At 35.5% G+C, this 27,532-nt stretch overlaps 3 protein-coding genes across 3 annotated transcripts in view; 1 reads left to right on the forward strand and 2 right to left on the reverse strand.

Moving 5' to 3' along the window:
- The window catches only part of LOC136813397 (nuclear envelope integral membrane protein 1b-like), a 351,044-nt gene that overhangs the window by 157,703 nt on the left and 165,809 nt on the right, over positions 1–27,532 (reverse strand). The window lies entirely within an intron of this gene.
- LOC136813383 (SWI/SNF-related matrix-associated actin-dependent regulator of chromatin subfamily A-like protein 1) lies at positions 604–21,468 on the forward strand. Its single transcript, XM_067069901.1, has 15 exons — positions 604–688; positions 7,120–8,156; positions 8,411–8,515; positions 9,795–9,839; positions 10,262–10,442; positions 10,846–10,996; positions 11,189–11,356; positions 11,617–11,682; positions 11,932–12,072; positions 12,324–12,403; positions 12,584–12,716; positions 15,299–15,366; positions 15,806–15,908; positions 20,831–20,953; positions 21,376–21,468. The coding sequence occupies exons 2-15, from the start codon at positions 7,130–7,132 to the stop codon at positions 21,379–21,381; spliced, it is 2,397 nt and encodes a 798-aa protein (XP_066926002.1). The 5' UTR covers positions 604–688; positions 7,120–7,129; the 3' UTR covers positions 21,382–21,468.
- On the reverse strand, positions 16,218–17,999 carry LOC136813335 (zinc finger MYM-type protein 1-like). The gene is made up of 2 exons (XM_067069847.1): positions 17,019–17,999; positions 16,218–16,841 (listed from the first exon to the last, which is right to left on the reverse strand). Exons 1-2 carry the CDS (start codon positions 17,997–17,999, stop codon positions 16,218–16,220), a joined length of 1,605 nt encoding a protein of 534 aa, XP_066925948.1.

The following is a 27,532-nucleotide window of genomic DNA, read 5'->3' on the forward strand; positions in this document are numbered from 1 at the left end:
TCTGATCTGGAGACAAAATTCAGTCTTTAAATGCTAACCCCAAATGTGTCCCTTGACATTTATAGTTATAGTTATAGTTTCAAAGTAAAGCCCATTTTGTTTGGGCGTCTACACTTAGAGTAACATTCGTGCCTTGCCTTGCACGCTTTTTTGTAAGAACAATTTTATAGAAATACAAAGCTGAAATTTGGCCAAAACCTTAGAACAAATTAAGAACAGTCTTCACTGAGAAGAAGTACTGGGTGTTTTTCCACTTGGTGACTTAACAGACTTAAGCTAACAGAATTAACAGAACGTGTAATAAAACGCTAAATAGCCCAAAACCATTCATATAAGTTGTGGATGAAAAGAGATGGTTTCTTTTCAAACCACTCTCCCGCGGCAATTTCTATTTTTTATAAGAACCTTTATAAGCACTATTCCCGCGTTCCTGTGTCCAAGGAAAGACAGACGCTTGCTAGTCTAGGTGCTAGATCGATGAATTCACGGTTGATGCTGAAACCGGCCTGCCGTGGTAGCAATAGCCTATACTGGACGTCACAGGTCACATCACGTCTCGAAAAAAAAAATGAAATCGAAAGTGCGACCCACACGAACGGTGGACTACTAGAGAACGAGGGCAAGCTGAAGCAGCAAGAAATTTATTTTATTTTATTGATATAAAAAAGTAAAAAAAACAAGGCTGAAGGTGAGAATTTGATCATTTTTCAGGTTAAAAATGGGAAAATATACCGGGTGATTAAAAAAACAACTTCATATGTTTAGCAAGGTTTTAAGAGTATCAATACAAAAAGTGTTGGGCAGTCGATTAACCGCCTAAATTACCAGACGTTGTTAATCGAACGAATTGAACGCCGAAACCATTGAACGCAATTGAACACAATCGAATAATTGCAATTCGATTGTCGAACGCAATGGAATCACAATCGAATATTACCCAGGATTTGCCGTTTGATTGCTTCGATTACGTTCGATTGTATTCGATTATGTTCGATTGATTCAATTCTGTATTAGATATTATTCGCTTCCAAACAGTACTTAAGCACTCGGTCCCCCGCGCTAAAAAGCTCTAATTCGATTACGTTTGACAATCGAATTTCAATCATTCGATTGCGTTCAATACACCGTTTCAATCCAATTTTCCATTGTTTTGATTTTAGCGATCACGGAAAATTCACTCTCCTCCGCAAAAAAACGGTAGGTAAACATCTGGTTCTCATAAGGAAACATAGCAGAAAAACGTTAGGTAAAGAACTCCTTTTAATCATAACTTCTTTTCCTCTTGATGAATTTTTGTGAAATTTTCAGGAGAGACTTATAAGATTATCATTGATATCATGTTCAAATATCTAAATCATTCTCTTTAAAGGAGAGAAAAAAATTCACAATGTTTACATTCCTCTAACCTTTCACAGTACTAAAGTGCGCATTTTTATCTACCATTTTTACCGGGTCTCTGCAATGGAGTACCGTGAAATAGCGAGACTCCTAAACGGTGTATTACGTCACGACCCTCGACATGGCCCGAGAATTCTCGGGCCAAAATTTTTATTGGTATACGCGTAAAGCCCATACTCGCACGGGCCACACTCGGGCCAATTTTTTAAAACATGATTTAAACACTGCGTGTAATTTTTTTAACATTTTCTTTGAGAAAAACTTGGTTTCTCTTAATTATATTGTATATGAATGTTGTAAATTCATATAAATATTAAATGTCTTATTTGGTATGAAAACATAGTTATAAAATATACTTATAGGGTGGAAATATTTGCTAGTAAACTGGTCCTGGTTTTAAACTGAAGCGTGTCCACGGGAAGCTCGTAAAGTTTTTTTGATCGATATAAACAAAACAGACAAATCTTATTTTGTACTATTTTGTTTGACTGGATATGCCGAATCAATTTAACATTTAACATGGCCCGAACATGGCCCGAATGACTCGGGTCATAATGCTTTGATTGACATCGTCTCAGGGTAACTTTCGAACTGCAATTCAATTTGCATTGAATAACCCTTTTTTTCGAATTTTTGCCTGGGACCTAATAATGAAAATATTAGGCGCTTTCACAAGTGTCTTTAAAAATTGAACAAAATAAAACAATCTAAATATTTTCCAGGGGGTGAGTTTTTAGTTTTTCTTCATTTCTTCATATTCGCCAATCCGGGGAGTCTTCATATGGGTAAAGGCCACATTTTTGGTACACCTGTCCCTTCCGTTACGCTTTTGACTTTTACTGCTCATATCTTGAAAACTAGCATTAAACTTGCAAAACTTCCAATTGATTATTGAACTGGGGTAGAAAGTGCCCTTACAATCAGAGGTTGGCCAGCAATAGGACAGTCTTTCCTCTTACAGACCCTGCAGAAGTCTAAATTTCACATTTTTCTACGAAAAATGCAAAAAAAATAAGATTCAAAATTGTTTTTTCTTCAACTGGGATAAAATATTCACTTTTAATTTTTTTTCAGTCCACCTAATATTGATAGGAGCGAGTTTCACAATATTTTGAGTAAATACTTTTTTTCACTGTTGCTCAGGTTTTTGCATTTTCTAAAAAGCATGGTTTTGCGACTCTGATCTTGTCCCTTCCGTTACGCAAATCATTTTCAAGAAATCTTTGTCAAATAGCTATTTATGTTAAATTCTCACAAGTTACCATTGGGATTACTCCAAATCCAATTTGCAAACCATTATCCTCTATTTTTGACATGTTTTTTCATGACAGTCCTTCCATGGAATGTGCCTTGGTTTTTGTCCCTCCGTTACGCAAACATTAAATTGAACAGCATCTCAAATCTTCGACTTAAAAACTTTTCCTTTTGGTTGACTACTACCCTCATTAGACTTCTTACTTGCAGGTACATTTAAACTTTATATTAACGAAGTGGTGGGAGTTATCTCCTTGGAAAATTTGATGTCCCTTCCGTTATGGATGTCCCTTCCGTTACGCCTTTTTTTAAAAGGAGTGTTACAGGGACTTAGATGTTCATTATAGTGTTTCTTTCTTCAAAGCCAAGATATCTAAAGTTATTGCATTGTTGAAAGACCTATTGTAGACTGTTCTCACATTTGCTACACTACAATGACTTCTTTTTATCTCTTAACCCTTAGGCTCCATAGGACGCGTTTGCGCGTCCTGAAACATCCAAAATACCAAGTCCTAAAGCCTGGGGTCCCATCTCCCTAGGACTTTATTTAAAGGGAAAGAAACCAAATGTTTTTGAAAGAGTATAAAATTACCTTTCCAATGGTACCAAAACGAGTGTCTGAATCAAAAGCTACAAGCTTTTACGCCATTTTAAAATTTTTAAAATTTCAAATTTCAAAAAAAATCATTGAAATTTTTCAAAATTTTCAAAACTACTGCGCACTCAAAGGGTTAACCAAAAAATTTTTGATTTTTTTTTGAAGACTCCAAACTGCTCAAAATACCTGAAAATGACAATTAGGAGTTATTCGAAGTTGTTTTGACCATAAAAAATCTTTACCAGGGGTCTCATTAACCCTTAGGCTCCATAGGACGTGTTTTCGCGTCTTGAAACAGCCAAAATACCAAGTCCCAAAGCTTGGGTCTCAGCTCCCTAGGACTTGATTTAAAGGGGATTAAACCCAATGCTTTTTGAAAGAGTATAGAATTACCTTTCCAAAGGTTGGTACCAAAACGAGTGTCTGAATCAAAAGCTACAAGCTTTTACGCCATTTTGAAGTTTCAAATTTCAAAAAGAAATCATTGAAATTTTTCAAAATTTTCAAAACTACTGCGCGCTCAAAGGGTTAACCAAAAATTTTTGATTTTTTTGAAGACTCCAAACTGCTCAAAATGCCTGAAAATGACAATTAGGAGTTATTGAAGTTGTTTTGACCATAACAAATTTTACCAGGGGTCTCATTAACCCTTAGGCTCCATAGGACGCGTTTTCGCGTCTTTTTTGAATGCTCAATATAAAATTTTAAGGAAAAACTGAAATGCAAGTCACATTTTCGGTTTCAGGGGTCACCTACAGTGGGTCACCTAAATTTTAGGGATCATCTAAAACTTGGGATGAGGCTTGGATGGCCCAAAACAGAGCTATTTTCAAATTTTGAAAATTTTTCTAAAAATTTGTCCCTTCCGTTACGCTTATTCTATAATAATTTACAATTTTGGAGTATGTAAGTTTATATAGTAGTTTTCTGGTTGTCTATCATTTTAGGTTAAAAGATCATATTTGACCTATTAAAATTCAAACTATCTTTGAAACAAGTTTTTTCCTAGTAAAGATGTAATTAAAAATTTGAAAGTTGTCCCTTCCGTTACGCAAATTAGGCTACCCCTCCAACCCGAAAATGTAAATTCATGAAAAACGATTAGGATTGGTTAAAAACACTTTGTAGAAACATTTTAAGAGTAAGTTTAGTCTTATAAGTGTCTCTTTTTTGTAGAAATAACAAGTTTTTAGTTATTGGTTGAAAATGAGAAAAAAATCAACCACAACAACTTCTAGGGTCCTACAGTTCTGCAAAAAGGTAATATAGAGGAGCACATACTTGATTATCATCATAGAGGTATATACACATCCGAATAAATAGGTTTTAAGCAATTTTGAGGATGAAATTTTTTTAGCGTAACGGAAGGGACAGGTGTACCAAAAATGTGGCCTTTACCCATATATATACCATAGGAAAGCTCATTAAACCTGCCAACTTAATTTTGAGTTTGGTGAATCCCCAAAATTGGAGAACAATCATTTTTTTCCACTTACAGCTTTTCTCTTTGATCTTTTATTGGTTTCTTTTGTTCATTTCTTGCATCATCGATGACATGTGCATCATTTCTTGAAATGGAAATACACAGTTTTGACCAAGCTGATTGATTTGTCTTTTGCAACACGTAACGCTGTTACCTAGGGACAAGATAATTTATCCTGTTTGTACTGGCTGAGGGAAAGTAATGTTTGTGAAGTAATTTGTTATTCAATAGACCATCGCTTTCTCCTAAACAACTATTTAATTAGAATTAAAATTAAAATTTGAAATGAAAATGACTTATTGCTAAACAGCAGCCAGAATCAACCAACCAAATGTTGTCATTCAATTCCCAAGACAGCGCTTTGATTTGCTAGGTCTTGTTTAAAAATAAATAATTCCGCACTTGCAAATGGGTCAGTCTTTAGGTTTGGTAAAATTTCTGGGAAATAGCCTATCTAGTCGTGCGCGGATCTAAATGGGTTCTGTTTCCCTGGTGGATCTTTTTTTGGGGAGTTGTTCTTGAAATTAGTTTTCAAGGTTTACTTGGTTCAAAACTTTTTCATCTATGGCTCAAAATTATGGTCATTTCTCATTGTTTTTGAAAATGTTAATTTCATTAAAAAGCGCCTGTTAATCCTATAATCCTGGTTTTTTCTGTTAACTCTTAATTTATATCAGACATCATGGCAATTTTAAATAATACCCTGGTTGGTCATATTTGATTTATTGACTTTCCCGTTTGTATCATTTGGGTGGTGTACTATAAATTTCAAGCCAGAAAAATGTAACCTGATAGCAGCTGTGGAGTTTTTTTAACGCGACACGCTGAAGCTCTAATAAGAGCGCTAAAAACTAACATCTGAGGAAAATGGCCCTAGCTCTACAGAAAATTTGAGTCAACTTTTTGTCTTGTGCCGAAAACTTAAAAACTAAAATGGCGCTCCATGGTCTGGGGGACCTAATATTAAGGCCCGACCGGCTGGGAAAACAATCCAAAATTAACAAGCAAGAGGGGTTGTGTTTATCACCTACTTTGAGTGAAGCAAAAGAGCACATTGGACAAAAAAATACAACAAAGGGCTGCCATGGTGTCCAATAAGATTGTATAGATGGAAAAGAATAATGCAACATCTATGTAAGCAGAAACCACTCAATCAACTTGGCCTTGAAGTATTATAGACACACGTCTTCACCATCAATGAAAGTAAAATAATTAAAAATTTGTGTCAACGAAAATGAATTTAGGAAATAATGGTGAATTCGCTTGGGGTGTTTGAGAAACCCTCTAGAAAAAATTAACACATAGCTAAAAAACCTAGGACGAAGACCAAAATATACGCTAGTCTGTCTATCCTTTCAGACGGCTCGATTGCAGACGAGGATTAGATATTATAAGGTATCACTTTGTAAAGGTCATTAAAGCCTGTGATGTGAATTAAAGTCTATTTCAAATTAGCTGGCATGTTTTTTTTAAACCTCAATAACTTTTGATAGATAGAAATTGAATTAAGTAGCGATTTTGTTCTTTTTGAAAAGACAAACAGGAGTAGAATATTGTTATAAAGAAAAAACTCAAAAAGATTGGACATTAAAGATTGAAAATGAAGAAGAAGAAAATCAACTTCTTCAGTGCTATAATTATCATTTTCACACGAGTGTCTTTGATCTTAGAACATCATTAATGAAATGTGAAAAAAAATTTCACAAAAATTTATTCCATCAAAAGATATAGTCCAAAGTTCATCAATGATTGACTTCAAAAATCATCAAAAAACAACAAGAAAAGCCCTTTTTAAGTCTACCAGGGCAAAGTTTTAAGCTGTATTTTTTGATTGAATGAATATGTTTTAAATTTATTTCTAAAATTGAAGAGTTTCTGATACAAAAATGAAGATCATAGCATTATTCTACAAGAAGTTGTTTTTCTTCTTCTTCATTTTTCATCTTCGTTTTTCCATTTTTTGATAATATTCCACTCCAGATTATCTTTTTAACGAGCACAATACTGCTAACTAATTCAGATTCTATCAAAAGTTATTGAGGTTTGAAAAAACACTGCCAGCTAATTTGAAATAGACTTTAAAATTCTATGGATATGTCCTGATATGTCAGCTACCGAAAATATTTTTTAATTATAACTCATCGAGGCAAAAGTTGGTATTGAACAATTAGTTGGTATTGAAAAGAAAATTGGGTATTGAAAAAAAATTGGGTATTGAAAAAAAAAATTGGTTAGTTAGAAACCCTACTTTGACACCTTGATTTTAGTTTAGAGCTGAAGTTAATTCAAGTTAGGTTTTCTTCTATACAAGTTTTAGACAAGTATTGAAAAGGAATTTGGTCCTCCAGTGAAAGGAATAACTTATGTTTGCTATTTCTTCTTTTAGATTGATAAGCATGTTGACAGAAGAACAAAAGAATAAAATAGAGGAGAACCGAAGGAAGGCCCTTGAAAAACGCAAACGTAAAAAACACACCTCCCCTAATAGATCATGCATACCAGAAAACATTTCCAGTCCACCATTTAAAAAACGACCTATTAATAATACAACTACGGATGGATCACTGAAAGCCCATTTAAATACAGTTGACATTGGACCCATCACTCCTCCAAAGAAAACACTTCCGCAAACAAGCTACAGTCCATCATTCAAGAAAAAGTGCACTGAAGCAACCAACGGTGTTAGTGATGGATTTGCTTTTTCTCCACAAAAGAACTTACTTCGGCAAACAAGCTATAGTCCTTCTTTCAAGAGAAAAACTGCAGATATTTCGTCTCAAGAACAAAAGACAATAGATAATAATGACCATTTTACATTGACTCCTGAGAGGAAAGCTATTTCAAAGACGAGTTACAGCTCGTTATTCAAAAACGGAAACGACTTGTCCACTAACAACACCATGCTGACCAGCTCGTGTGCTTGTCCTTCTCAGCAGAGTTTTCAAAAGAAGGTATCTTCTCCCGAGAAAAAATCTATCCCAAAAACAAGTTACAGCCCTTCATTCAAGAAAAGCAGCAATAATCCCGAAAATGGATACGCAGCTGGCAGCCCCCAATCCCTGAAAAGTTTCGAAAAAAGTAATACTTCGCCTGAGAAAAAGGTTCTTCCAACAACAAGTTACAGCCCTTCATTCAAGAAGAGCAGTTCTACCCAGGATGAATCACAAAGGCGATCCTTTTCAGCTAAGAGAACAATTGAACCTGACTTAACTCATTCAACGATAAAAAATATTGTGCAAGGAGAAGGACAATCCCAAGAACAATTAACTCGTTCTGAAATTAATCGCATGAAAGCATTGGAAAAGCTTAAGATGAAGCAGAATGAAACGATTTCGACCTCTTCATCTTCGACAACGAAAATTACATCTCCGCAAAGGTCTCGCTCAATTTTTAATAAAGAACTATCACAAAAACCTGAAGAAGGTATGGGTAATCTTCTTTTATATCGCCAGTTTCTCTTTACCAGATTCCTCTCACACAGGTTGATCTAGGCAGAGGTGTATTCGCTAAGTAGATTCTAATCAATCAAATGATCAAACCTGATAAATAAAGTTCCAGGCAGTTCCATGTCACTGGTACACCTTTCCATGCAAAGTTCATTCATAATCAAAACAAAGTTACGATCTCACGCTAATTTCTTTTTCAATAATCAGTATTTTTTATCATTATTTTTCAAGTCATTGAAGTTGCTTTTTCTGTAAACTCTCCCACGTGGATTCGCTTACATTCGCAATCAAATGACAAGATTCATTCTATCATCAAAAGATTCAACACCAATTTCGGTATGCATAAATTTACCTCTCTCACTTCCTGAGTAGAAGGTATCATTTAAAACACCAGCATGTTCCGTAGATTAGGGTCTCTTTCTGACTGAACTTTGCTTTCTGATAATTTTTGAAGATGGATTTGCAATAGCATATTTTCAATCAAATCAAATCACATCGCCTCAGCCATTTTCTACTTTCCAAAAACAAATAGAGTTCCGCCAGAGACGATACTATCGTCCGTTAGATAGTTGATAGTAAACAAGGAAAATATATAAGCGCCTTAATACAGCTGCAATGGGGGTAGCTTAAAACAAACGACCTAATTGTCAAGACTGTTAACACCTATGCCATTATGCATTCCACCCCGAAAGTTTTGCCATCCCGGATTGCCTTTGTTTTAAAAATTACCCTACTTTAAAATTATTTTGCTTACAGTAGTGACCTTGTCTAGACGGGAGGGTCGTCTAGTTCCGCCAAGACAAAGCAAAAAAGTGGCTGACATATTGATTCTGGCCACTAACTCGCGTCATTTAGTCTTAAGTGGACCCCAGGCTGCATGATCTGCTGTATATTTACTGTCCCCAATTTGAGTAACTTTCACTAAAACGTTATACTTTTTTGATTCTGTTAAATTATCAGTTCCCAGTAAACTTTTTGACGTTATTGTGACGTTGAAAGACGGTCATTGTCGACGAAATTTTGGGTCGAAAATGAAACTTCAAATGACGGTCTATAGCGGACCGTCCAATGACCGTCGAAACCGTCCATAAAATTACCACCTCTCTTCGCTATACTGAAACACTTTTGCTCCAAAAAATCACATATGGTTTCAGTTTTAGTTTACGCATGCTTTAAGAACGTCTTCGTGTTAGCGTCGGAATGACGTTGGAATTTAAGCGTTTTTATTTTTGAGTTGGATCGTAATTCTAAACCCAAATAAATGAAAATGTTGTTACCAACTAGAGAAAATCGATTTCTAATGAAAATATTGTCTGTTTTCGCTTCGTCATTTAATGGTCGCTGATAGTCATGACCACATCTAGCGGTCATTAGACTTTTACAAATTTTCAATCATTGCCCCCTTGGAATTCCGCTTATTTTTAACGGATTTTCGTCTACCGTTATGGAATTCCACTGCATTTCAAACCTTACCCCCTTGGAACGGAAATGGACCTCCTCAACAGGGGGTGCACGATTTTTTTCTGGAAAAGCCCATTACCGTCGGAAGCTTACTGGGTTTGCATGCCTCCTAAAGTTGTCCGTTTGAATTCTACATAGTCTAATTCGTTTACAGATAAAGGGAATTGGTTGTTTCATGTGAAAGATTACAAGGAAGTGGGTAAGATATTCTTGCAGTCTCGATGCTTTTGCCACTTTATCAGTCTTTCTGTTCAAACTAATGTAATGTTTAAAGAGACATATTGCTTGCAAAATACACCGTTCTGAATTTTTTGTTTCATATGTCAAAACTCTTTTGTCTTTTGTGGTTAAATTGGGAATTCCCAAATTTCATAAGACGTGAAATAAAATAATTGTTTTTTCGAGATAGGCAAGTATAAGTCAAAAAAGAAGAACGGAAAACTGTGCGAGAGCTGATAATGGTAATGATCTATTTAATGAAGCTGTCGTCATTCAAATTCATGAAAAGTTATGAAACGTGTCATCTTTAGATTTTCAGGATATCTTGTTACATGCCATATAAAAATGACATTTGACATACATAGTTTGATATTTTAGTTTACTCTTTCTATTATGCATTAGTTTCTTGTTTCGAAAACATTGCGAATATCAAGATCAAGGAGAGTATTCCATCGTCAGTTGTCAAGATCCTACATTATGCTCACGAGGAGCAAAAACGAAAACCCTCTGATAAAATCGATCTCAGCAAAATTGAAGAAAACATTTTGAAGAAGTTGATGCCTTTTCAAAAGACTGGAGTACAGTAAGTGTGACGTGTCTTGTTTTAGTTTCAAATTAGGTATCCTATGCACTTTGATGATCAATCCTTTACCTAACGTAGGCCTGACACTCCATCTTGGGTAATTCACTTTTTAATAATAGCTTAAAAGAAAAATATGTTGTAAAAAATTAAATAGCCATAAGTCTTTGTTTTGACAAATTGAGTTAAGGCTGTGTCACTTATTCGCTATGGCTTGTTTTCGGTGTTTCTGGCACCTTTTGTTCTTAATTATACTACAAACGACATTACCTCTCAATATGGAAAAAATATTGTTTTCAAGTCTTTCGCCAATTGTAATGTCTTAAGTGGCTCCATAACTTGAAGTCATACAGTAATGCAAACAACACTATTCTTTTTAAGTTCATTGCGTGTTTTGTTTTTTAAGATTTGCTATTCAGAAGAAAGGGCGTGTTTTGATAGCGGATGATATGGGTTTAGGGAAAACAGTGCAGACCATTGCTATTTGTAATTATTACATCGAAGATTGGCCAGTTCTCATCATCTGCCCTTCCTCTGTCAAAATGTCATGGCAACAGGTTCGTTTTCCGCTCTATGTTCTTCTGGTGTTGACTTGGGATGTTTATCATTTTTTGTTTGTAGTACATCTATAAGAATAACTAACGTTGAAAGATAACAGTTAGATCTGTTGGGAATCATGATAACTTATATTCAGTCCATGAAGTTGTTAGTCATAGAATTTTCTTCTGTTCTTTTTTTCTGTCCAATAGCATTTTCTTTCGTGGATGCCAACCCTTCGAGAGAGCGATATTTCCATCATACACACTGGGAAAGAGAAGATTCGAGCAGTCCCAGGCTCCATCACTATCGTTAGTTGTGACCTGGCCAGCAAGTTTGCTAATGATATCCAAAACTGTGGTTTCCAAATAATCATTGTGGTGAGAGCAGTTTAAAATCAAAGGCCTAATCCTATTTTCCGAGGCAAATTCTTACAATAAATAGATTTTCTTTGCGTCGAGCTAGTTTCGTACATATTGAAGACTTCTAAAACTTTTACAGATTTTATTCTGCCACAATGTTAGAGCTTCTTCACAAAACGCACAAATTGTTGTACTAGGTGATCTGGACATTGCAGTTTAGAACTATTTTACTCGACACCAATATTCTTTGTGATTTAAAAATGCAGTGTTTTCCATAGGACGAGTCGCATGCTTTGAAGAACAGTCAAGCTAAGCGAACCAAGAATCTCCTTCCCATATTACAGGTTCAACATTATTTACCATACAGCAACAATACTCCGCACATAGAGATATAGAATGGAGATTTCGGATTTTATCCGCTAATGTCTATCCCGAATGCAAATTTAGAAAGCCCTTTTTATGCGTAAAATATTTTTGAATGGCTTACGGTCGAGAAAGGATTGGGTAATTGTTTTGTTGTTTCTTTCAATTTATAATCTGTTTGTAATTTCTTATGTCATTGACTATCCTTTTCATATTTTCTTACTTCTCAGAATTCAAGGAGAACCATTCTACTTTCCGGGACACCAGCTCTCTCAAGACCAAAAGAACTCTTCACTCAAATTTCCGCTTTGAGGCGAGAACTTTTCAAAAGTTATTTCAAATTCGCTAAACGTTATTGCGATGCTAGAGAGGTACTGCTTTTTCAAAACTAACCAGTATAAGCGTAGTGTAATAATTTCCCCTTGGACCAAGTAAAATGGATCCATTACCATTTGAATTCGTCGTAAGGAAAACACAATTTGTTGGGATTACCGAGAAATATGGAAATCGTGAGATATTCTCTTTTATGGGGACATTGATTTTGTTCGAATTCTAGTCCATTGTACCTAGATATCCGGGGCAGGAATGAATAAGCAATGATTCGAGATGACTCGTTTTTTAGGGTCGTTATGGTTTAGAAGATGACGGTTGTTCAAACTCAGACGAATTAAACGCTATTCTCAAAAGTACTGTCATGCTGAGGTACGTGCATTCCATTATTCTGTGCTCTCCTCAACTTCATTTTCTTTTCTATAAGATAAGTTAATCATTGCAGAAATGATTAAATCCAAGTAATATTTTTATTTTTTTTGTTAACAAGAGACAAGCTTGAGAACAACCTGAACCATGTTGCGCCATCTTAAACTTGCTTTCCCTTTTCAGGAGGATGAAGTATGAAGTTTTGGACCAACTACCTTCAAAAATACGACAAATACTCATCCTCGACCCTTCTTTCATTAAAATATCCAAACAATTTAAAACACTTGAGAAAGCATTCGTTGCAAGCAGAAGAACGGTATCTTTGTACTTTTTGCGTGTTTTATTGTCGAAAGGAGTAAATTGTGGATTTGGGGGAAGTATCGTTTGGCCTCTTTTTAAGAAAGTAACGTTGTGTGTTTACATGCAGCCAGAGGAATGTAAAGAGATGGAAAACAGCTTTTATGATTACTCAAAGTTCAACGATCACTTCTATTGAAAATTCTATTGTAAAAACGTTGATTAGGTCATTAGCGAGGTTAAGCAAGAAGCTATCTATTACGTACGGAATCTATTACGTGAGATTCTAGGCTGGATCCGAGGCGTTTTAGCCTGATTCCTAAAGCTTCACGGCATAGAAAAAAAAGTGGTTAAGCAAAAAGGCGATCTATGACGTATGACGTAATGTCTATTTTTCCGTATCTCACTTTCCCCAACTTATGAAATTTTAGTTTTCTTTCTTTCTTTTCCAGCTTTCTTGTTGGTGGTTTGGTCTATAAAATCCCCTTGCTTTCAATCTCAATCTACTAAGTTTTTTCCCAAGACAAATGTTTTCACAAAAATTAAAACTAGACAAGCATAGTCAGAGTTTTCTCTGTATTACTTTTACTGTTTTTATTCAACATTTTTATAAACAAAAAATATGACTATGACTTATTATTTCAATGAATTCTTAACATTGCAATAGAAATATATAGTTTCATAATTTCATTCCTAGTTTACATAGGTACCAATCAAAAGTTACTGCTTTATTTATAAACAAAAAAATAATCTGTAAGAGCATATGTAGTGTATACAGTCTGTCATCCTTATTTAGCTGCATTTCTATATGAATGCTTCACCATCAGCATTACCAATAAAAACACTCTTATAAAAAAGTGTGCTAACCAGGGCTCGAGTTTCATATCTGGCAGGTGTTCCTTCTTCTGCTTCTTTACATTCCAAGGTATCAATATCACCTTTTTAGGAAGGGAGATGTCTCTTTAAAATCAAACCAAACTTTTGGAACGTTATAACATTATAATGTCGAAGAAGTTGAAGGATGACCAGTCAATAAACATTTTTCAGTAAAGGATTGAAAACTTAAAGCAGTAGCGGTTGTCCAGAAGCATCCAGAAGATAGAGCTTTATATAATTTTCGAGAACGGTTTGAAGTTCAGCGGTTGTGTGACATCAGGTTCTTACTCAGCAGGCTGATTTGTACGTACAATATTCAGTTGATGATGGAGAGCAGAAATTGAATCTCCTTGCTTAGTTGTAGCAGTTGAAATTGGAACAATAAATAAAGATTTCTTCTGTTATGCTTCGGGTGGAAGGGTAAATTTATTTGAGCTTGGCAGAGCAGTCTTTTTCGTGTTTGTTACTTTGGGTGGGTGACATTATAACTTTGGCTTCTTCGCACTTGATGGTGGCACCAAAGAAACACTGAAAAACATGAAAAAGAAATATGGTTACATGCTGTTCATTGTAATGGTTACTTTGAATGTATTTGGACTTTGAGAGCATATAAAAAACAAGATAAAAAAGAGAAGAAAAACAAAAGAACCAGAAAGAAACTTCTGTTTGTTTTGGTTTGATAAAAAAGTCAGCAAAGATTATTTTATTACACTTACATCTTGACCTTCTTTTGTGCAATAAATCATTTCACTTTGTCTGTATGCATCATAGTTTCCACAGATGAGATTCCAAAAATTTCTACTGTTTTTAGTTTTCTCAGCTCAAACTTATCAGAAATCAAAAAAAATTTACCAAAGTTTCTTTTCTGTTTAAATTTTTTTCGGGTGATTTTTGATCCTAAACGATTCAGCCCAATCTCCGTAACCTAAATTTCCCGTGGATCATGTTTATATCCTAATCGATATCTATTACGTGAGATTGGAGAATTTCGCGCAATAGATCCACTCCCCAAGCTATGACGTACAGGTCAAATTTCACGGGACAGAGTTAGCCTTGAGATTCGGGCTCTAGCCCGCGAAAAACTCACGTAATAGATTCCGTACGTAATAGATAGCTTCTTGCTTAACCTCGCTATTGGTCATTAAATGAAAGTCCAGAAAAGACGGCTTGCTATACAAATCGGACGGTTTCTACGTGATTTGACGATAAAAATGAAAATTTGTTCTTCCTTTTTTTTAAGAATAAGAGCAATATTTTTACCAATGTATAACAAAAGAAATTCTTAAGGCAATGATATTAAATTCTTGTAAAACTGTCAGAAGTCGAGTAAAATCAAGATGAAGTTATAATTTTCTCGAGCTTTAGCTTTCCATATTATGGTGCGGTCATGATGCGGTTATATCAGTAGAATCGCTAGGAAATTCTGAGCAAGAAGATATAGGTACCTTTTCGTATAGGAGAGGTGTACCCAAAATATAAGCCCTAAAAGTTTGCGTATAATCAGGCTTGAAACAAAAGAATTTTGTCACAACACGCTAATTATGCAGATTTTTTATAGCGACAACAAAAGAGACCTATGTAATCGACATAAACTCCCTTAAGGGCAAGAGACCTGGTATATGACGAGCCGTTTTTCCATTGTTCTCAAGAAGCTGTTTTTCGATCTCTTTACATTCCTCTGATGCAGCACAAGCAAGTTTTATATTTATCTATTATCTGTCTTAGAAAGAGAACCGTACACCCTTACTGCAATATTATTCGGCCACAGCAGAAGTAAAAGTCAGAGGAGTTGTGTAAGCTTTTTTCTGTTAAATGACTTTCTTTTGACTTTTGATTATCTTAAAATTAAGGACCAAGTTTTGATTAGGAAAATCAAATGTGAGGCTACTTTAATAGTTTTACCCTCCTTCTTTATTAGGGAGGAGGTACTCATCGAGAAACTAAGAGGGGAGGGTAGTATGAAAGAGGGTTTACATCAGGAAGGGGAGTGATTGGCATAAAGTTTTCCTTGTCTGTTTAAAATTGTATATTTTCGATATTTTTGCTCTTTCATATGGGAAATTGGCCTTAAATTATGCTCTCCACTTGTAAGGCATTTTTCGTGTAATTTTTGAGTAGCAGGACTGCACAGATCATTTTCATCTAACACAAAAGGAAGAAGGCTAGCTTATCCCAAATTTGCTTTCCATCCAAAATACATGCAATTTGATAAACCTCCTTGATTTCTTTCAGGCAATTCATCAGTGAGAAATTGGAGAGCACGACGGAGAAAATCATCGTTTTCGCTCACCATCTCACCATGCTTGATCAAATCGAAGAAGAGACGCGTTGTAAGGTAACACAATGCCTCCTTTTTTCACGTTTCCTAGTTTGGAACATTCGTATAGAATGATCCAATTAAACGGTCCACATAAATATGGCCTTAACAGGGCCCGCGCCACGATTTTGAAAGTGAGGGGGCCAACAAAAATATAGTGACTAAGGAGGCGCAACCATGGTTTGCGCCGACGGGCCGGAAAATTTTCGATTTTGACCTGCCTTATTTGGCTAATAAAACAGCTTCCTTTTTGTTCTGATTTTCCGAAAGATAATAGAAATTTATTTAATAAGATAGGAAAAAAGGAAAATGTTTTGATTTTTAATTTTATTGAAGATCTTCTTTAACAAATTTTCCAAAATAATTAAGTCGCACCTCTTGGTTATCTACAAAAAAATTTCCTACTTTAACAAAATCAATTTTGTCCGTTAAGTATTTGTACGTGTTGAGAATTGCAAGCGAGTTAAATCTCTTCTGTTTCATAGTAGCACGGATCCAACTTTTCAATCTCCGTGCTGTTGAGAAAGTTCTCTCAGGTGTTGCTGTTGTTGCACCGTTAACCAGGAGAAGTTTGGCGATTTTGACGATGTTCGGCAAAAGTTTGACTTCATTTGGTTTTGCTTTCATTATGTTGAAGATCTCCGCTGCGTATGTTGGGTTTTCTCCTTTGGCAAGGGTTTTTAAAACTTCCAGCTCGGCTGGCAGCGCCGTGGCATCGACATCACCAGGGTAATACGTGTTTAACGCGGCTAGCTCTTCCTCGTAGGGCTTGCTCTCTACCCCTTTCAAAAGGAGTTGTTCAAGAGCTGAAAATGCCTTGTAACTCTTTTGATCAAATCTGGTGGTTAGAGCTTGGCTGACAGCATCGATAGCCTCATTATAAATTTCCCTATAATGGTCTTCCGGTGTTTTGGGGTGGTGAGCGGGAGCATCCTGTTTGTAGCCTTCGACCTAAACTAAGATAGAATAGTCTGGTCTCTTTCTTTTCCGCGGCAAGGTTGGAAGTTCTTCATTCGATTTTAACAATGCTTTCTTGACGACAGTTGCGTAAAACAGCTTGAAATTTTCTTCTGATCTCATACGATCAATGGTTTCTTTTGTCAACATAGCAAGTCGGTAACCACTCACAGCTGACATACTTTCTTTTTGCAAAGTTTTGGACAGATTGTCAGTGAGACTGAATAATCTTTGTCCTAAACATAGGCCAAAGAAAAAGGAGAATTTCTTCATTTGGGCTTGGCAACCAACGATTCTGGATTTAACTTCCTTTGTCAGATTCTCAGCTAAACAAAGATCCCAAAGTGATTGCAAATTCGAATAGCTGTCGATTATCTTTTGGAAGCAATTGGCACGCACTGTCCAACGAGTTTCAGATAACTTGTCCAATGACGTCCCCTCATCCACGGCAACGTCATCCGCGACCTCGATGTTAGACGACATCTCGCCAAGCATCTTCTCTCTTTTTGGTGAATACTTCACTAGAATGCAAATCTCTCCAGCGGTCGACATTGTTTCACCAATAGTTTTGCAGCAGGAGGTGAGATCTTTGACTGCAAGACTAAGAGAGTGACCAAAGCAGTGGATTGCAAGCGCCATTGGTTGTAGGGTCAAAATTTGAGTAGCGACACCACTTTTCTTACCAAACATGTTACTGGCTCCATCGTATGTTTGACCACGACAGCTTTCGAGAGGTAGATTTAAACGAAGCAAGATATCCTTTATCGCAGCAACTAGAGTATCAGATTTAATGTTATGCACCTCATAATAGCCAAGGAAATCTTCCTCTACTTCAAGCTGGTTATCAACGGTTCTGACACAAAAGGTCATTTGCTCTTTATTACTTTGATCAGTGTATTCATCACACATGATAGAAAATATATCATTTTGTTGGATTTGCTCTAGCTTAGCTGAAAGAACTTGGCGAGCCACTATATCAAGAAGTTCATTCTGAACGTCATGGTGAGTGTATTTCCGCGCTGATTGATCCAAAGCTTTCACGATACTTGGGTCTTTTGTACCAAGAAGTAACAATAACTGCGTAAAGTTGTCCTCCTGGTGTGTTCCTTGTAGCGCAAGTCCTTGTCTTGCAAGGTATCGTAAGCATTGCATAACATCAATGAGATATTTACGATGTGCGAGTCCAGGGGGGGGTACAGCCGCAGGGTACTAACCCATAGGGTACTAACCTGATTTTTAAGAAAAATTGTCTTAGGTACCACCACCCCCTTTTTAGTACCGGGTACTTACTTTTTCTTAAGGAAAAAGGGACCCCCACCCCCCCTTTTAGTACCGGGTACTTACTTTTTTTTAAGGAAAAAGGGACCCCCACCCCCTTTTTAGTACCGTGTACCGGCTTTAAAATTACAAAGGAAAATAGGAGACACCACCCTTAAAACTTGCCAAGCATGGTCCCAATCTTTCAAAAGCCAGCAAAAGCAGCTCTTTGTTGTTATTATGACTTGTATATACCATGTTTTTAACTCAGATCCTCTTAAAAGTTCTTTAAATCAAACACAACTTTTAATTACAAAGGTAAAACAAGGAAATTCCTTGGCAAAAGTAAAATATTATATAGCTCTAATAACGGCAATAAAAGTATATATCTATCAGAAGAAGTAAAAATCAACTTGATAAAAATTGAAGAATAGTATGAAAGCTTGGATTGGATGGATTTCCTTATTTTTTTCTTCAATAGATTGGTAATTTATTCAAATTATTCAAAACTGTGTCAATCTTATGAAAGAAGTTGAAATAGAAAAAAGTTGTATTGTTGGCTCTGGTTGGCTTTGCTTAGTTGACCTGCCTCCGTCTTAATTGTCATAAACAGACAAACAAACAAACAAACAAATATAAACAGAAATAAGCTATAGGGTATAATATAAACTCCAATAAACTAAAATAAACTAACCCCTCTAACAAAAACCAGGCTGTAAGAATCATCAGTTTGGATAAGACTTTTATTGTTTAAAAGACAGATTGTATCACTTTGGATGCAACAGCTTGTAATTCTTTTCATCAGAAGGCAATGACAAACATATACCTCGTTCTAACTTGAGATATCAAAGACGAACTATCCTTCTCACTAATTAAAACAATACTGATTTTGAACAATAGCTTTCTTTACATTAGCTATTTCAATATTTGTATAACTTAGTGGTCAGTGGTTTAGTGGTAGTAAACCGTACATCCTGTGCCCAAGTTCAGGAGCTGCCATAAAGCCACTATGGTAATAACCGGGAGGGCACATTGCTATACATTGTAACTTAGTGGTCATAAAATTCTCCTCTTAGAAAGTAGGGAAAGTACCCATGAATTTGAATAAAATAATTCTTTATTGATAGAAACATAACAGTTCTTTTTTCTGAAAACTATTGAAACTAACAACCTCCAAACTTCCCTACATACTTGATATAAGCAGGGAAAGTACCTTCAATTGGAAGGGGGAACTTTTCAATACTGTCAGATACTGTAAGCCATAACAAGGAAATCTTTTCTCCTGAAAGTTGAAGACAAAAAATTAAACAAATGTACTATATTCAGGGCCTGAGTACTTGAAGAAAAATTGAAATGATACCCACCCCACCCTAAAATTGGTACCGGGTACTAACTTAAAATTGGAGATATACCCACCCCCACCCCAAAATTAGTACCGGGTACTAACTTTTTTGAATTTCCAAATTAGACACCCACCACCCGGCTATGGGTTAGTACCCTGCGGCTGTACCCCCCCCCCTGGCGAGTCTAGAATCAACTAAGTTTTGTTTGTCAATTCCTGGATATCTGCCGAAGGTACAAGATGATAAGATGCTGCTGATTGATGACATTTCGATTTCTGATGGTCTTCAAAACATTTTGGAGCTTTCTTCCATGAACGGAAACCTTTGCAAATGTAGGTTTCTTCCTTGTTCCTCTCTGCCAAAAGGGTTCCCTTTTTCGATTGGGTTGCGCAATAAAAGCAAAGAATACAATCACCGCTGAAAATAAAGAAAACACAATGTTAGTTGTCAAATTAATTTTAATAATTTAAACTGGTTTTTAGTTTTCAGTTCAAATATTAGGGACTATTAATAAAACTATTAGTTAAAAAAATCGCCAAATCGTTACGCTTTTCAATGCAAAATACATATCAGCCATAGTAATTATATCTAGCATAAATTATAACTGTATGTTACATACCTTCGATCATAATGTAACCATGGAAATTTCTTGAACCAACTTGCTTGGCAAGACCTTAGCCTCGTTCCGACTTTGGTTTTTGGAAAATCATAGTTTTCTTTCGGTTGAAATATTTCTTTAGCAACATTTACACTCATTCTACTTAAAATTATTTCGCTCTTTTTTTCTTTCCAATTTTCTTTTCACAATTATTGTGAAAAGAAAATTGGAAAGAAAAATTCACAAATTCAACAATAGGAGAAACTGCTGAGTTTGTTTGTTTAAAACAAAAAGAGTATAATTAGACTTATTTAAGTGTCCATCTGTCCCCTTTTAGAAAGGTGCTAACGTTTTTATTGGCACGCGCACAGGAAAGAAAAAAATAATTAGGTGAAGAAAAAAATTTTTTGCTTTGCAAAAAAGTGGGTGCTTAATGTTACATTACTTTGGATCGAGTCGAGGGCTGAGTTGAGGTACTATGTATAGTGTCTAAGATGGAACCAAACTTTTTTTTAATTTTATAAGAACTATTAGCTGAAAATTAACCAAAACCTAAAAACAAATCATCAGCAATTATCAACAATCTAAGGCTCAGCTCTAACGAATATTTAAGAGCAAACTGAATATGACCAAGACTTAATAAAAGAAATATGATAAAAATAGTTTAAGAACCACCCAGCCTGAGCCTAAATTTACTGGTTCTTATAAAAAAAGCGTGTATCATTAAAAATGTTTTTTTCGAGATTTCGTTATTCACCCGCTCCACCATACGTTTTGTGTAATAGAACATCGAGTCATTCGGATCAGTGGTACAACAGGATCGAAAGCACGGCAATCACTTGTGGATATCTTCAATAACACCGCCTCTTGTCGACTGGCCATCCTTTCAATTACTGCTGCTGGAACAGGTTTCCTTCGATTTTCTTCTTTTGTCATGTTTTTTTTGTTTAGCCGGATGGTTTTACTTATAAGGGCTCTTTAATCGGTAATCAATAGTTAAGAAGTATGCTAAACATTGTTTGTCAGCTTGTTAGTAAGTTTGAGACCACACTTGAGAGCGACCTTCCTATTCTCCATTCTCTAGCTGTCTACCTGAAAGTAGGGGGCGCCAGTCCTTTCCCTGGATTTTTTCCACTTACCCTTGATTCGTATCTTTAATTGCTGAGCATCAAGCAAACTATTAACGGCCGTAGGTTCGAATCCACAACCTTGTGCACGGTAGCTGGATGCTCTACCTTCATGTTATGGCCGCTTGTAAAGTCTTAACCGACTAATTTGTTTTACAAAGTTTAGCTCAGTTTTTGTTACTTTCAGGTTTTGTTACTTTCAGGTTTGAACATGACTGCATCATCGCTTGTCATCTTTGCAGAACTTTATTGGAATCCTGGTGTAAGTAGTTTTATTGCGTGACATTGAACATCCTCATCATTAAGCTGGAAATGGATTAATAAATTTTAGTCACTTAAAAAGCTCTTAAATGAAAATTTTAAAATCTTGCTTCTTTTCATATCCAAAAGGAAGATGTAACTGTAAGGAGTCTTGGTCGCAGATGAAAGATTTTTAATAACCACCTCTTAATTAACCTGCAACACCCGTTCTTATTTCCGATTCTAAAAAAGATAGAGAAACGAAACGCAAAACACATGAAATTTTGAAAAAAAATTCATTGGGCTTTGTGAGTCAGGTGTTTGTTGATACATTTCATTGAAGAGGCCTTTTATAGCCTACATAAGAAAATTAACAAAGTTCTGAAACTGTATAAAAAGTGAAAAAAATGAAATTGAATGTAATTGCGCAATTTTCAACTTATGTTATGAGTGGTTCCCTAAAATTTTAGTTAAGATTCCTATACTCTTAAATTGGGGGAAAAATTTACGATGTTTAACCTTTGTGGGGGGGGGGGGGCACTCAATTTAAAAACGACCATATGTGAGGCTCAAAGTTAGGCCTTTGAAATCGGATTCAGTGAAGAAACAATTTAGGCAAATTTTTGTGAATTCGGGCGAAAATTCGGCCCTTGTGATGCATTTTCTGGAAGGTTTTTGTCCTTTCTAATGCAAAAAAATGGTGAAATTTTCCAAAGTTTTACCCAAATACTTTTTCTCACTTTTTTCACCTTTAGAGAGCATTTTTCTCTCATTCTTTCTCTTTTTGACCCTTACAGTGCACTCTTGGAAGTCTGAAAATGCACCCTTAGGCCCCCTTTCTGGGATTGTACTTATTTTTCTTTTTCTTTTCTTTTTCTTCACCTCAGCTTTGATCCAGCGAGATCGTGCTTATCGGGAATGGTCAGGAACTTGATCCAGTGGATGAATTTCCCTTACTAAACAGTTTCCAAAGACCCACATCTTTGATTTCTAATGAATGTAATGAAGCTTGAATAAGAAAACATTTATACTTTTAAACTCTTAACTATGGCTAAATTAAAGTATGGACTAGCCGGTACCCGGCGTCGCATGCCGGTTAAGCTGTTGCTGAACGCACCATATTGGATATTGAAGGTGGCTTAAAAGCACGATGAAATTAAAGGGAAGCAGAAATCTCTTTAAAGTTTGGAAAAAGATTATTAAAATGTGTCCCTTCAAGAGTTATTTTTATCTCAAGTCAAAAATGATCAGACAGGACGTCATTAAAATTTCCATACCGGCGACCAGCGACGAGACAAATTTTTTTTAATCAAAATGATCACATTTTTCTACGACAACGGAGTTTATTTTTGGAAATATCTTGATCAAAGCCATAACTCCAACATCAATTCTATCAGTATTGAAACAATCTTACGACTTTGAAAAATCACATTACTTTTATCTTTATTCCTACAAATAGTTGTCAAAACCGGAGGTTGGTGGTTTCTCAAACGTCGATTGAAATTTTATAAACTACTGCTTAAACATGTCTCTAAATAAGACATAAAATAATTAGTTTTTGATAATTTTGCCAAAATCCATACAAACAAGTGTTTCAAGGCCCCTGGCTGCGTGCAAATACTAGTACCTAAATCTCAAAGTCCCGGGCGCTTCAGGCTCTAGGCGCTTTTCAAGGTTTTCAAAAAAGGAGAAATAAATAAAAACGAAAAATCCAATTGACAAATTCTATCATTTTATTCTTAATCGCTTTCGTTCTTTTTAGGACACAAGTATCTACTCAGTATCTAATTCAATCAATAACAATATTCGAATAAGCGCCCCTCCCTGTGGGGCGCTTATTCAAAGGGGGGCGCTTATTCGAGGATTTACTAGTATCAATTTTTTTGTGAAATATTTCGAATTTTCTGAAAAGCTCTGAATTACTAAGTTGGTATGCTGGTTTATGTTTATACTTTCCAGATATACTCAGTCTTTAGGGGTTGATTTCACGAGGGTTTTAGTCCAAAGCAAGGGAATTTCGAAACTAATTTTTGAGGAAAAAAAGAAGAAAGGAATTAGCCATGTTAAAAATGAAACTTTGGTATTTTATTTTTTTTAGACTCAAGAGAAATGTATTAGGATTGAATCTGAAGCTTTTCCAGGTTGCAAAGTACCAATATGGCTCACTAAAGCAAAACCTCCGTTTTAGGGACGTAATGTTAACTTTGCAGCAAAATATAATACAAAAAGCAAATTATTTACTGAAATATTTTTATTTTCACAGGCCATTGATTAAAAACAAGCTGAACGTCTTAACGAACCTGGGTGTTGGAACCACGAAAGGCTTAAGCGATGCCAAATGCACGGTAAGACTTTTAATATCACATCACTAATATTAATAACAAATGTACTCATTAGGTGGTGATATCATTTTCTAGGGTATATATACACTCAATAAAAGCATCATGATAATGTAAATTTAATACTCGTCTCCCGTTAATTTCTCTTTCCTTCATTTGTAACACCAAGAAAAAGAAGAAAGTTCTAATTTTTTGCTCCTCGTTATGTAATCAATAATTGCACTAAAAATCATACCATTAATAGCACCAATTGTTACTCCACGGAGTTGATTGAAAAGGGATCTTTAAAAGCTCTAAATATATCTTCAAATACAAAATCAATTTTCTAAGTATGGTTAGGGCCCACAAAGAGAATGGGAAATTGTCCGTTTTGAAAGATATTTCCTTATAATGGCAATATTTGAGAAAAGATATTCTGTATTTATGTTGCCTTAGGAAGCAGAGAAGAAGATCACAGATTTCTTTGGATCGAATTCCCATGAGGACGATGATGGAGAACTGGATGAATTGCTGTCGAATCTTCAACATACTTTCGATGACGATCTTATGCTCGAAATATCTCAACGATCTTCCTGAATTTGTTTTTTTTTTCTCTTTTTGTTTTTAGCATTAACACTTTCTTATTTATGTGTCTTTAGTTTTTCCTACCAGAACGGCTGTTTTAATGCATTCATTCGTTGAACTTTTTTATTAATTGTCAAACAATAAAATAACCCTGTCCACCCTGGAAAAGTAATTGGCCGAATAAGTGCAAGTGTAGTGTATCTTGTTAAGGCTCTAGTTATATATAGGGTTGTCTCGTATTCTGGTTGTGTTTTTAGATAGTTTTTTTTTATTCTAAAAACGTGGCACAAGGTAGTGTAACATATTAGTAACTGTAAATATTTGTAAATAGATACAAAACCACAAAATTTTTAGAGGAATATAAACGTTCCATTTTCATTTATTATAGAACATCCCAATTCTGTTCAATGTACTATTCTCCATAAAACCAAATTTTTTATAAAAAACGGACTTCTTTTTGGATACCACTACTGTAATAAAACACGTTTTTGGAATGTTATGTTCGATATATTCCATCATTTTCTTCATCAACATCGTCTCTACTTTTTTGTTCTTTTCGTAAACAGGTAAAACTCGGACACCAACAATGGCGCAGAATATTCCTCCATCACCTACCAATCGAGCCATTCCTACAATGTTCTCATTTCTCTTCTCTTTTACCACAACATTGCAAAGTGAATTTCGCAAACCAACCTCTACTGCAAAGTCTGATTTCTTTGGTCTGTTTGAATGAAACCGAAGATTATGAAATATTTCCACAGGAATAGTGTCTGCAAGTTCGACGTATAATTCAGTTTCCTCTTGCTTTTCCTTCTTCGAGATCTTCTTGAACAGAAACATGTTTATTACAAAAATTATGCTTTTTGCTTTTACTGTCTGTCTGTTATGTTATCTCTACTAATTTCAATTATTTCCGTTTCCTCGAGGGTATATAGGTCAATTTGAATTTTATTATTTATAATATAACGAATATTGCGCTCTCAAGCTTTGTCGATGATCCAAAAGCCGACGAAAAAAAGAGCTCGTTACAGTTAACTCAATCTCTTACACCCCGAACATAATATGAGGATAATCCTTTCTGGAATCTATAAGATTTCCGACGCAAAAGTAAATAATTTGACCACATGTCTGCCCTGATCTTACATAAATTATCACAGCTCTAATAAATATCGTCAATAATATTTTTGCTGAAAACTTAGCCTCTGGTACCGCCAGGGTATGCCATCAGTGCGTCATCCTGTTTTTTTTTTTAATTCAAAAAAGTTTAATCGTCATCGACAAAAAGGTTTCACGGACAAGTTTTCCTTAAGGTCTGGGGCCACTCGAAGAAGAAAATATATCAAACTTTTGTTATTCAAGTTTCACCGTCACGTAATTATACAATGAAAATTTTCAAAAGTTTTCTGCAATGTAACTGGACTGGAGAATTTCCGACTTGAAAAATTCAAAGGGGGTATATACAACATCCGCCATCCTGCAAACCTAATACCCGCCAAAGGAGCAATGTTGAAATGAAATAGAGCAAAAATATAAACCAGATCATATATGTATAGTATGTATATAATAAAAAAAAATGTTAAAATGGCTTCTTAAGCAGGAGCTATTAGTACAGAAGAAAAAGAAGTCCCGTCCCTTAACGCCCTAGGTATATTACCCTATCTATAACAGAAACGTAGGGTTGCGCTATATAGAAAACCGAAAAAAAAGCAAATCGAACAAGACGACTTAAAGTCGAAAATTTCGCCTAAAGTTTAAACTGCATGGGAAAAAACAAGAAGTAGAGATAGAAGCTAATCTGAAATCTACTTTACATTGAGCCTTGATGAAACAATTTTATAAGAACAACGAGGCTCAAAATCGATAAAAAAAATTAACCAATTTAAGAACAATGTTTGTTTAATTCTTAAGAACTAATAACCGAAGGGTATATCACCGTCTATCAAGAGTTATTAATTTGATTCTTATAAAGTATATGCTTATAAGAAAAATTAATATGCTCATATTGTGTGCCATCCCTTGTTTACTTTGTAAGAACTAATAACCGATGGGTATATCACCGTCTATCAAGATTTATTAATTTGATTCTTATAAAGTATATGCTTATGAGAAAATAAAGAAAAAGACTAAAGACACAACAAAGATATATATGAGGACGTAATCCAAAGAAAACCTGCGAAAATCGTCCGTGGTTATACGAGCGCATAATTTGTAAATTAAATTTAGTGAGTCAGTCCACCGTATCGAGTACTTTCGTTTTCTAATTTTTTTCCTCACCGCTGCCGCAGAATGCTGATTGTAATACTTTCGCTAAGGCGAAATTAACAATAGGAATTCTCTCTAGTCCGGTAAAAACACGAGGTATCGTAAATATCGAATTATATCAAACCCCTGATTATATTAAACCCCGCCGCCCTTTATTTCAGTTTTCCCGTCTGGGAAAAAAGTGAGAAAAGTTGGGGTATGGCAAACCTCGTCCCCGTGTATTTCAGGGTGGGGCACTCGATTTCCAAACGACGACATGTGCCGCCAAAAAATTGGCTTTCAAAATCGGACCCTTGCAGCTTGCACAGTGCAGCTCTTAAAGAGTTAAACAGTGAAAAGGTACCCTTACCCACTGGGCGAAATAAGAGATTTCCTATCCTGGAAATATCTTGAAAATATGAATATGATATTTCCAAATCTGAAATTCATTGAAAATAATATGATGTTTCAGATTTTGGAAATTTTCAGCAATTTTAAGTTCGGGCGAAAAAAAGTCGCTTTTGTTTTGGGCGCAAATTGATAAATTTATTCGAATATTTCAATTCGGGAGGGGTTTATAGATTTCCAGGCTATATTCTGGACCATTCTTAGACTTCTAGTTCCTCAGATTCTTTCGGTATTATCTAGACGATGTTATCGTCCGTTACAGTGATAATAAAGGCGGGAAAAATGGCGGTATGGCGTTATGGCGGTATACGGAAAAAATCGGCGGGAGAGTTTCGAAGACTGTAAACATCTCCGCCACTGCTTACTCCACCCGAATTTATCACGCCTCTCCTAAACTATTCCCTTTTTAGTGATCTTGTGTAGACGATAGGATCGTCTAGGTATTATCTAGCGCTATTAGGATACTCATTCCAACGGCCGGATGATCGGTTCGACGGCCGGCTGCTCATTCCGGTTCAACGGCCGGATGCTTAGTGCGACAGCCGGATGGTCATCCCGGATGCTTTAT

Source organism: Clytia hemisphaerica, unplaced genomic scaffold (assembly GCF_902728285.1).
Source record: "Clytia hemisphaerica strain Z4C2 unplaced genomic scaffold, Clytia hemisphaerica genome assembly, whole genome shotgun sequence".
NCBI classification, from domain to species: Eukaryota; Metazoa; Cnidaria; class Hydrozoa; order Leptothecata; family Clytiidae; genus Clytia; species Clytia hemisphaerica.

Bases quoted from the DNA above. Each gene is read 5' to 3' on its own strand.
- LOC136813335 (XM_067069847.1), bottom strand. From the start codon at position 17,999: ATGCAATGCTTACGATACCTTGCAAGACAAGGACTTGCGCTACAAGGA. The intron at 16,842-17,018 runs GTGAGTGGTTAC...ATCTTAGTTTAG, and splicing joins AAAAAGAAAGTATGTCAGCT to GTCGAAGGCTACAAACAGGA.
- LOC136813383 (XM_067069901.1), top strand. From the start codon at position 7,130: ATGTTGACAGAAGAACAAAAGAATAAAATAGAGGAGAACCGAAGGAAG. The intron at 8,516-9,794 runs GTATGCATAAAT...ATTCGTTTACAG, and splicing joins AAGATTCAACACCAATTTCG to ATAAAGGGAATTGGTTGTTT. The intron at 10,443-10,845 runs GTAAGTGTGACG...TTGTTTTTTAAG, and splicing joins TTTCAAAAGACTGGAGTACA to ATTTGCTATTCAGAAGAAAG.